The following is an 11,587-nucleotide window of genomic DNA, read 5'->3' as shown; positions in this document are numbered from 1 at the left end:
GACGTGCAAAGTCACCACCCCAGTAATGTTTTATCCTTTGACTATTCACCAAGAAAGTACCAGTTGAACTCATATCCCGCAACTCCACAGATCCATGAGGCTTCACACTTACTACAACAAAGGGCCTGACCAACGAGATTTAAGCTTTCCTGGAAAAAGCTTCAACCTCGAATTGAACAAAAGAACTTCTTGCCCTGGCTCAAACTCTCGATGTTGGATGTTCTTGTCATGCCACCTCTTAGTCTTCTCTTTATACAATTTGGCATTTTCATATGCGTGCAAACAAAACTCATCAAGCTCGTTGAGCTGCAGCAACCTCTTTTCGCTAGCCAAGTCCCCATTCATATTCAGCTTTTTAATTGCCCAACAGGCCTTGTGTTCAAGTTCGACGGGCAAGTGACATGCCTTCCCATAAACTAACTTATACGGAGAAGCACCTATGGGAGTTTTGGATGCAGTTCGATATGCCCACAATGCGTCATCTAACTTCCCTGCCCAGTCTTTTCTATTTGCACTCACTATTTTCTCAAGAATCTGCTTCACCTCTCTATTTGATACTTCCACTTGACCACTCGTCTGGGGGTGATAGGCAGTGGAAACTTTGTGCTTGACTCCGTACTTTGCAAGAACATTATTCAGCAGTTTGTTGCAGAAATGCATTCCTCCATCGCTGATTAACACTCTGGGAGTTCCAAAGAGTATGAAGATGTGCTTCTTAACAAAGCTTACCACCACCTTTGCATCATTAGTGGTAAGAGAAATGGCCTCCACCCACTTAGACACATAATTGACTGCCACCAAGATGTACCTATGACCATTGGAGTACGGAAACGGTCTCATGAAGTCAATTCCCCACACATCAAAAAGCTCCACTACCAGAATGTTTTGCAGCGACATCTTATGCTTATTTGTGATCGTTCCGGTTCTTTGGCACGTGTCACACATTTTAACAAAGGCGTGTGCATCCCTAAACAATTTTGGCCAATAGAAACCTCATTGTAGCACTTTCTAGGCGGTCCTGTCTCCACCATGATGACCTCCGTATGGCGAGGCGTGACAGCTATGAAGTATGGCATTCATCTCCTCCTCAGGAACACATCTCCGCACCAACTGATCTGCACAGAGCCTGTATAAGAATGGCTCATCCCACATGTAAAGCCTCACATCATGCAGGAACCTTCTTCTATTATCTGGTGTCAATTCTGGTGGTGTCACCCCGCTTGCAATAAAGTTCACATAATCTGCATACCACGGGACTGTGCTTGAGGTGATTGCCAATAACTGCTCATCAGGGAATGTTTCTTTAATTGCACCCCCTTCAGCTACATGATTCCGATTTTCTAATCTGGACAAGTGATCAGCTACTTGATTCTCTGTTCCTTTGCGATCTCGGATCTCTAGGTCAAACTCTTGCAAGAGGAGGACCCACCGAATCAGTCTCGGCTTGGCGTCTTTCTTCTCAAATAGGTATCTGATAGCTGAATGATCTGTGTAGACGTTGACTTTAGTCCCCACTAGATATGACCTGAACTTGTCAAACGCCCACACCACGGCAAGCAACTCTTTTTCAGTGACTGTGTAGTTCATCTGAGCTGGATTCAGAGTTTTGCTCGCATAGTAGATGGAGTGGAAGATTTTACTTCTCCTTTTCCCCAAAACAGCTCCAATAGCCAAGTCACTCGCATCGCACATCAACTCAAATGGCTGCTCTTAATCTGGAGCAATTATGATTGGTGCAGTCACCAACCTTCCCTTCAGCTTCTCGAATGCCTTCAGACAGGCAGCATCAAATTTGAAGGCGACATCCTTCTCAAGCAACCTGCACAAGGGAGATGAAATTTTCGAGAAATCTTTAATGAAACGACGATAAAAACCTGCATGGCCCAAGAAACTGCGAATGCCTTTGACATACATCGGTGGGGGAAATTTTTCAATCGCTTCCACCTTTGCCTTGTTCACCTGCAAACCATCTTTGGACACCTTGTGCCCCAAAACTATACCTTCACGTACCATGAATTGGCACTTTTCCCAGTTTAGCACCAAGTTAGTTTCTTCATACCTAGCAAGTACTTTATCAAGGTTCATCAAGCAGTTATCAAAAGAACATCCAAACATAGAAAAATCATCCATGAACACTTCCACAACCTCTCAACCATGTCAGTAAAAATGGCCATCATACACCTTTGAAAAGTCGCAGGTGCATTACAAAGACCGAAGGGCATTCTCTTGAACGCATACATGCCATAAGGACACGTAAATGTGGTCTTCTCTTGGTCCTCTGGGGCTATAGCAATCTGATTATACCCTGAGTAACCATCTAAGAAGCAGTAGTACTCCTGGCCAGCTAATCTATCAAGCATTTGGTCAATAAAGGGGAGGGGAAAGTGGTCCTTCCGGGTGGCATTGTTCAATTTTCTATAATCAATGCAAATTCTCCACCCGGTGACAGTTCTCATAGGGATTAAATCATTATTCTCATTAACTACTACAGTCATCCCCCCTTTCTTGGGTACACATTGAACGGGGCTTACCCATTTGCTGTCTGAGATAGGAAATACAATACCTACATCAAGCCACTTAATCACTTCTTTTCTTACCACCTCTTTCATGATTGGATTGAGTCGGCGTTGTTGCTCTACACTGATCTTGTGTTCGTCCTCCATGAGGATTTTGTGCATGCAAAAGGCTGGGCTAATGCCCTTAATGTCAGACATCGTCCACCCAAGTGCTCACTTATGCTCACGTAGCACTCTCAACAGCTTTTCTTCCTGCAATTTAGACAAGTTTGAAGAAACAATAATGGGTAAAGTGTCAGAGTCACCCAAATAAGCATATTACAGGTGAGGTGGGAGAGGTTTAAGCTCCAATTTTGGGGCTTCCTCAATTGACGGCTTTGGAGGAGGTCCCTCTGGCCTATTCAAAGGCTCAAAGGGGTGTATCCCTTGCATGTACGCATAAGATGTATCAAGGATGTGCATCATCTCCTCAACCTCCTCATCAGCCCCCAGGATATCAAGCAACATAAGTGCTTTCTCCAGAGAATCGTCTAGATATACACTCGGAGATTGAATTTTCTCATCAGCCTCAATAACGGATATCATTGAGAGATCCTCATAGTGGCGGGGAAGTTGGATTGCTTTGTAGACATTAAAACTGCTTCCTCGTCATCTACCCTCAAAATCATCTTTCCCTCTCTCACTTTGATAATTGCATCACCAGTAGCTAAGAGAGGTCGCCCCAATATGATTGGAACCAGTTTATCAGCCTCATAATCGAGGATAATGAAATCAGTAGGGAATATGAACTTCCCAATCTGCAGCAACACATCTTCAATCACCCCTTCAGGGTGTGCTATCGATCTATCAGTCAGCTGCAATATCACAGTAGTGGGCCTTGGGGCTCCCAGGACCATTTGCTTGAACAAAGACAGGGGCATCAGATTTATGCTCGCCCCCAAATCGCAAAGAGCACGGCCCACATCAATATTACCAATGTGCACAGGAATCGTGAAGCTGCCAGGATCCTTAAGCTTTTGAGGGAGCTTATTTTGGACCCTTGAAGTGCACTCCTCAATAAGTGCCACTGTCTCAAATTCAGTTAATCTTCTCTTGTGAGCCACTATATCTTTTATGTACTTAGCATACTTTGGAATTTCACGAAGCACATCAACAAGTGGGATATTCAATTGAACCTGGCTCAACATAGAGAGAAATTTTGTAAACATGCGATCATCATTCTTTTTCTACAATCTCTGGGGGAAAGGTGGTGGTGTCCTTGGGGCCTCTACTGGCTCTGGAATTTCAGCATCATTCTTTGGCTCGTGAGTCACTCCTCAGGTATGGGCTTGTCTCTCTTTTTCTTTGGCACTTCCTCTAGCTCCCTCCCATTTCTAAGTGTAACTGCATTCACTTGAGGGTTCTTTTCTGTATCACTGGGGAGAGCGCCTGCAGGTCTAGTGTTTTGATTTGTTGCTAACTGCCCCATTTGCCTTTCAAGATTTCTGAAGTTGGTCCTGAGTTGCTGATTGTCAATCAACAACTTCTTTAGCAAATCATTGGTACTTTCTTCCATTTGTTGGGGTGGTCTCTGAGGTTGATTGAAACTCCCTTGGGGTCTATGCTGATTCTGATTCTACTAATTTCCACCCCATGAGAAGTTGGGATGATTCCTCCAATTTGGATTGTAAGAATTCCCGTATTGTTCATGCTGATTCAGTGGACCTCTGTTCTGTTGCCCCACATAATATATGGATTCTATATTCGTGGGGCACATATCACTCATATGACTATCACCATAGAGTTCGCAACAAATAGTCATTTGTTGTACATGTTGCATTATCTGTGGCTGCTGCATTGTCATCCTAGTCATCTGATTGGCCAACTTTGCAATATCGGCTCTCATGGCTGGCACTTCGTCGAGCTCAAGTAACCCAGCTAATTTTTTGCTTAACTGCCTTTCGTGAATCACCCTCACCTTGCCAGTTATTATCATTAGCAGTGAAGTTATTCAGCAAGATTTGGATTTCACTGTACGGTCTGGCCATGCAACTACCCCCACAAGCTGAATCAAGACTCATCTTTGAAGCATCATCTAACCCATCTACAAAAGTGTGACCCAATACCTCATCCATCTGGCAATGATGAGGACAGTCTCTGAGCATCTTCTTGTACCTTTCCCATGCTTGACGAAGTGTTTCGCCAACTCATTGTTCAAACCCAAGAATTTGACTCCTCAATATCTTTGTTTTCTTAGTGGGGAAAAACTTGATTAAGAATTTCCTTGCCAGATCATCCCAAGTGCAGATTGAATTTGTTGGCTCCTTATTCAACCACTCCTTAGCTTCCCCGATAAGTGAAAAGGGGAAAAGTGTCAGCCTGACAGAGTCCTTGGAAACATTCGGATAATTGTAAGTGTCCGTAATTTCCAAGAAATTCTGAATGTGCCTCTGTGGGTCTTCATGAGGTAAACCCACAAATAGCCCTGTGGATTGGATCAGCTACACCATGTATTGTTTTAGCTCAAAGTACCCAGTGATATCATGCTTCACAATAGCCTGAGTCATATTAGCCAGACTGGGCCTTGCGGCTTCGATCACCGTGCGTTCCTCATTACATGCCATCTCAATTGGCTGTGGTTGAACTACGATGTCCAACTCTCTTTCAATTCTAGTTCTAGCGTCCACCTCGCTCCTCAATCTGTGAAGTGTTCGTTCAATTCCGAGATCAAGAGGAAGGAGATTGTTTGCGCTTCTACTTCTTCGCATTCAAGAAAAGAAAACCTGTATTGGCACAAATAACATGAACTGAAAATTAAAACTTGAATAAATAAATAATAAAATCTCAACTCAGTCAAGTAGCTAATATCTAAGTCCCCGGCAACGGCGCCAAAAATTTATTGCGACCAAAAACACTCACGCAAGTGTACGTGATCGTCAAGTAATAGAGTAGTGAGTAGAGTATCGTTCCTACGAAGAGTTATGATTAACTGTTGACTAATTCAAACTCAATTAATTTGTCTATTCAATAGGTTTTTTCCCACAAAATAGAGATGTAATTGTTTTACTACCTAATTACCAAGCAATAATCTAACTAGAGCAATTAACCAAACAAATAACAATTACGAGTAACAAACAGTAGGAGAGGATATTCCAGGGTCACAAGCTAATTAACAATCATGTTATGTTCTTAGCTTAAAATGACTAATCGATTTACCTGGATTGTTGATTGACAGGGTTAATGTTACTCATAAGAATCTGTCGAGTCCTTACTCGCCTATTCAAGTTAACTCAATGCCTATATGTCTATGGAATTAAGATTAACAAGAATGCATTTACAATTCCTGTATTTCAACCAAGCAAGGCAATTGGGTATATGTCAATTCCAATTGCTAATCCGTTCCCCGAGGCCCGGGTTCAAGAACTTGCTCTATTTAATTCTATCTGCAATTTAAAGTTCCCACTTTCGAGTTCAACTAAAGATTCGTAGATAGTATTTCATCGTTAGCTACTCAGCAAAATAATTAAAAGCAGAATTAAATAAACAACCCAATATGACAAACCAACTTTGTCAAATTAAACTTCAAACAACAACATTCATGTTTCACCCATGACCCTAGAACAATGGGTTTTAGCTACTCATACTAGTGTTCATCACAAATAGGTTCAATTTCATCCCAATTAGCAAAAACCAAGAGAAGAAAAGAAGAACTTGATGGGCAAATCTCCTCCTTGCCTCTTGACTCTTGCCTCTCTATTTCTTGCACTAGACTCTGAAAAACTCCCCTTTTCTTCCTTGGGCGAGCTTGACTTTATATAGGTTAAGTGAGTTTTCCTCCAGATTTCCAATTCTGCCTCTAAATAACTCTTCCCGGATTCTGTACTAGCGCGACCGCGCACCTGGCCGCGCTAGTTGGCTGAGATTCTGTCATGGACGCGCTAAAGGAGCGCGGTCGCGCACCTGGACGCGCATGTCCAGTTCAGTGTTTCATCACTTCTGTTCCTCGTCTTCAAGCGTACTCAGCTCTAAGGGGTTTTTCTAGCTCTAAATTTGTTCCGATCACAATTGTTTAAGGCATCACCTAGGCTCCTCATCCTGCAATATATACAATTCACAATTAGAGCCTATTTTTCATCAATTAACCATATTATGATATTGGAATATAATCAAGTGGGAGCATAAATAGTCGCCAAATTACCTAGATTTAACCTATTATCATTAACATTTCGACATCAGTTCGAAATAACACCCCTACGTCTAAGAGCCATAAAACAAAGAGTTCGACCTTGTTCGAGTCATGACGGGTTAACATTTCGACATCTCAAAATAACACCCCTACGACCAAGAGCCATATGTCACACCTCCTTTTTCTACACTCCCGGAAGGGTATAAGGGAGTGTTTTCCAATTTAAGTGACAATCGAAACAGGATCATTTATGTTAAATTCAGAGTCGCCACTTGGGATAGTTTATTGGTGTCCCAAGTCACCGGTTTAAAATCCCGAATCGAGGAAAAGATTGACTCTATTTTACAGTTCGCGAACACAGAAATCCGGATAAGGAATTCTGTTAACCCGGGAGAAGGTGTTAGGCATTTTTGGGTTCTATGGTTTTGGCACGGTCGCTCAACTGTTAATATTGGCCTATTTATTCGATTTTAAAACATCTTTGAGACCTATGTGCATTTTATTCCTTTTAAGCCGCTTTTAATAATCCAATTATTATACAATTAATTATTGATTACACATTGCGAATCATGTCACGGGAACTGTACACACGATCCACAACATGTTTATTTTAATTAACATCATTAAATTGTGGCCGGGTCACATAAATGTACCCCAGGTTTTTTAGAAATTAAGTGTCACAACCACGTCACGGGAACCGTACCCGTAGCTATGACAATTATTTAATTAACGCGCCTAAAGCAAACTACGAAAGTTTAAGGCATTTTTTTATACTAATTTTTTGTATTTATGTGAGGGCCATACATTATGGATTTTATTTGTGTATGGCGCACCTCAATTTATTTTAGGAAAAGAATTGTATTTATCTAAGACAAACCTTAATACTCCTACTTATATCTAATAAAAACACTAAGTATCACAACAACGTCATGGGAACCGTACCCCTAGTTGTAATAATTTAGTTAGGTGCCAAAAACAAACCACGAGATTCATTTTTAGTATCTAAGTTATAAAAGATGAAGGCCATTGGTTCTATGATTCAAATGTATGAATGGCACCCCTCAAAACTATTCAACTAAATGAACTATGAATATTCATATTAAAACTAATTAGGGATTAATTATCGCAACTATGTCACGAGAACCGTACCCGTAACTATGACAATCTTATTATTAAGAAGGTGATTCGGCTGGCTCATCTATATTTGAGAATAAAAAAGCCATGATTACAAGAACCTTGTTTTCACGGTAGAATCCATGTCAGTTTACAAGAAGATTATTAGCAACTTAGCATAGTATTCCATGACAAACAACAGAAACACAAAATAAGAGCAGAAGTTCGATCGATTACTACAGACTCCAACGAGACAACACAAAACCAGATATTAATTAATGTTACTAGGAATTTTCTTAATACATGATATATTTCGCATGCCAATACAGTAATCTACCATGAAAAGAACAACGTCAACAGTTAAAGAAATTGCCAAAGCTCAATGAAGGATTCGTGAACTCATCAATAATTGGCAGGCTGTTCACTGGTTATCCAGTAACAAATGCCATTTTCCAGCACATCCTTACTATATCTTATTATCATTCAGCTTGCAATCTTTCATTCCTTAGAACCCTATCCTCACACCTTTGTTAATGTTATTTCAATAAACAAAAGGAAATAAAATTCTAATGCCAATCAAAGTGTTGCTTATCAAACTATCAGAAAAGAAAGGGGAAGAATGAAGATAGAAGGAAAAAAGGAGGGAAACAGCTAACCAAGAACCTCAACAAACTGAGATTAATGCCAAATGAAATTCAAGCTAGATTTTCGAGCTTCTGTACATCTATACTAAGGGATGGGGAGTGAAGACCCTCTAATGAAGTAAAAGATTACAGCAGTAGCCAACTAATTTCGAAACCAACATTTGAATTCCTAGAAAAAAAACTGGTTATTACAAAGAGTTGTATTGAAATTGGTTAACAAAACCAAGTATTGACTCTATCCCAACATACAATGAAGATAGTTTTTTTTTGAATTCCTGCAACAGCAGAAGCTTCCAGGCAGTTTTTTTAACCAAAATAACATAACCACAAAAGAGGGATGAGCCCATTAAGCAAGCAAGATAGACTTTAGCATACTTCAAACTAGTGAACTAAGGAACAGAGGACTCCAACATTCCTCTCATGAGAGCCTATTTAAACAGAAAACTAATAACACCTAAAATGCAATGCTTCCTACTCATAATGTCATGTTCAGAATCAAGCAAACCTATGATTCAACCTCCAAGTTTTAACAAACAAGAGCAGCTTTACGTTAACAGACCAACCAACCATAACAGGAAAACTTTGCAAATATTAGGAGAACTAGTCAGTAATATGACACTCTTTAGGAATCCATACAATCACGAAGCTGAGCGCAATCGTTCATTTGAAAACGATGAAATCTTGACTCAAATGATAACTCAACACCATAATAACAGTTAAAGCATATAAAACATAGAGGACGACCACTCAAAATCAACTCTTCCTGACTGAACGTATTCAAGCATATCACACCATTGAGAAGAGATTCATCAGCAAGAATAATGTATCAAATCTCACTTTCGAATACAAATCGAAAATAACTAATAATTTCAAGTTCGACTCCCACATGAAAATTGAACAAAGAAAACACAACTCTAGAAAACAAATCCCCAGGGCTCAATAACACCTTAAAACAGAGATGCAGAAGAAAAAGAGATTGAACCTGAAATTGCAAACTTCTTTTATAATAATTACAGAATCAGAAAATACACCTTTCGATCCCAAAATCCTAGCGAGTTTCAGCAGCAAATCAGCAGGACAACAGTAGAAAATCGAAGTCGACGAACTTGAACTTCACCACCAATCGAATGACCTCAATTCATTTTTCATCTCTTTGGAACTCAAAGCCAGATCGAGAAATTAAAAAAATGTATATCCTTCTTTGAACCTTTAAAAGAAATTTTCAGAGAAGAGAAAATGAGAAGCTAAAAAAATCCCTAAACCTTTCCTCTCCGATTTTTTTACCCCAAAATTCTCTGTCTCTACAAAATCGGATAAGGTCCCTTTTTGAAAACGAACACTTGATGAATGTGAGGCTTGGATTGAGTGAAATCGATCCAACGCCTCTCACTCATCCAACGCCCATCCTCCAGAACCTTCCATCCTGTGATATAGCTCGAAATCGGGCGAGTGAGGGGGGAGGGGGGGTTGATGTCAGAAACCGTTACAACATGGCAGGAAGAGAGAAGGGGGAGACGCATGGTGCGAGTTTGGGTTCACTCGCCATGAATTTCGAGTGAATTGGGGCTTGGTTTGGGCGAGAGACACGATGAATAGTAAATGCGCCGTTTGAGTCTTGGGAATTCGGGTTCTGTATTGTCTATGTATATTTGGGGACGGGTTGGGTCTAATCCGATAGGCTGGCGGGTCTTAGTAACTATTGGGCCTGGGCAGAGGGGTTTGGGGTGAGGGAATTTGGTTAATTCACAGCCCAATTTGAACAACTCTTTTTCCCAAATTCGTTTTTTTCTTTTTCCTCTATTTTTTCTTTTTATTTAATTAATAAAATCCTAAAATTAGATCTTAAATTAATATAATTTGTAAAATTAAACTAATTACCTAGTCACAATAATTATAACATTACTTAGTCCTAAATCAAAAGGAAAAATCAATAGACTAAAATTAAAAGGTGTAAAATGAGCTATTTTGTGATTTTTGTTTTTAATAAAAGAAATAATTACTAATTAATTCCAAAAAATGTAAAATAAAACCTAAATTCAATGCATGGTATTTTGATATTTTTTTTTTATTTTTAATGGAAATTAAATATGCACAAAAATGCAAATAATTAGTAAAATTCTACGAAAAATCCTATAAAATTGCAAAAATTGGAAAAAATTATTTTCTTATATTTTATGGGAGTAATTCATATCGGGCAAAAATCACGTGTTCACAGCTGCCCCTCTTTGCTCGGAAACCCAAAGAATTTTCATGCAAAGATAAAGTGAGCGGATACGAGCTATTTTTGCCCGTTTGAATACTCCATGGGAAGCATTTTTGAAAGATTTGACCGCACCCTGCTTCCGAGGTTGCCTACATATCCTTGGCTATAAAGGAATCAGGTCGGTATAGTTCAAAAAGTTTCGGTAGTTGGGACTATCAGGAAGTTGTGATTTTACTGTTGTTGTTGCTGCCGCTGCTTGTTGAACTCCTTATTACACCAAGACAAAATAAATAATCTATGAATTGCAAGAATCCTATTTATATATCTTCAAACTTGATCTTGCAATTTCTGCTGCTCCGTTGACTTGCACTCTCCCGGTAAGCTTCCTTTGTTGCTGACTTGAATTGTATTCTGAAATGAATTCCCTTATTCTCCAGGTGGGCGCCCGATTGCTGATACTTTCAACTGTATTCCCTTGTTCTCTAGGGGGCACTTGATTACCAAAACTTGAATTGTTTTCCCTTTGTTACCTTAAATAGTTTTTCCTTGAAGCCTGTGTTGTCTCCCTTTGAAACTTGAACTGTTTTCCTTGTTCTCCAGGTGGATGCCTAATTGCCAAAACTTTAACTGTATTCCCTTGCTCTCCAGGTGGGCACCTGATTGCCAAAACTTCAACTGTATTCCCTTGCTCTCCAGGTGGGTGCCTGATTGCCAAAACTTCAACTGTATTCCCTTGCTCTCCAGGTGGGTGCCTGATTGCCAAAACTTCAACTGTATTCCCTTGCTCTCCAGGTGGGTGCCCGACTGCCACAACTTTAACTGTATTCCCTTGCTCTCCAGGTGGGTGCCTGATTGCCAAAACTTCAAATGTATTCCCTTGCTCTTCAGGTGGGCGCCTGATTACCAAAACTTTAACTGTATTCCCTTTCTATCTAGGTGGGCGCCT

The 11,587-nt window shown here is 40.1% G+C and overlaps 1 protein-coding gene across 1 annotated transcript; it reads right to left on the bottom strand.

The window, feature by feature from the left end:
* Positions 1–3,097: 3,097 nt before the first annotated feature.
* LOC138888662 (uncharacterized) lies at positions 3,098–3,703 on the bottom strand. Its single transcript, XM_070170564.1, has one exon. It carries the CDS (start codon positions 3,701–3,703, stop codon positions 3,098–3,100), a length of 606 nt encoding a protein of 201 aa, XP_070026665.1.
* Between the last annotated feature and the right edge of the window lie 7,884 nt (positions 3,704–11,587).

Source organism: Nicotiana sylvestris, chromosome 3 (genome assembly GCF_000393655.2).
Source record: "Nicotiana sylvestris chromosome 3, ASM39365v2, whole genome shotgun sequence".
NCBI lineage: Eukaryota > Viridiplantae > Streptophyta > Magnoliopsida > Solanales > Solanaceae > Nicotiana > Nicotiana sylvestris.
This window is presented reverse-complemented; position numbering and strand designations above follow the sequence as displayed.

What these genes read in the sequence shown, in the direction of transcription:
- LOC138888662 (XM_070170564.1), bottom strand. Translation starts at nt 3,703, where the DNA reads ATGTTGAGCCAGGTTCAATTGAATATCCCACTTGTTGATGTGCTTCGT.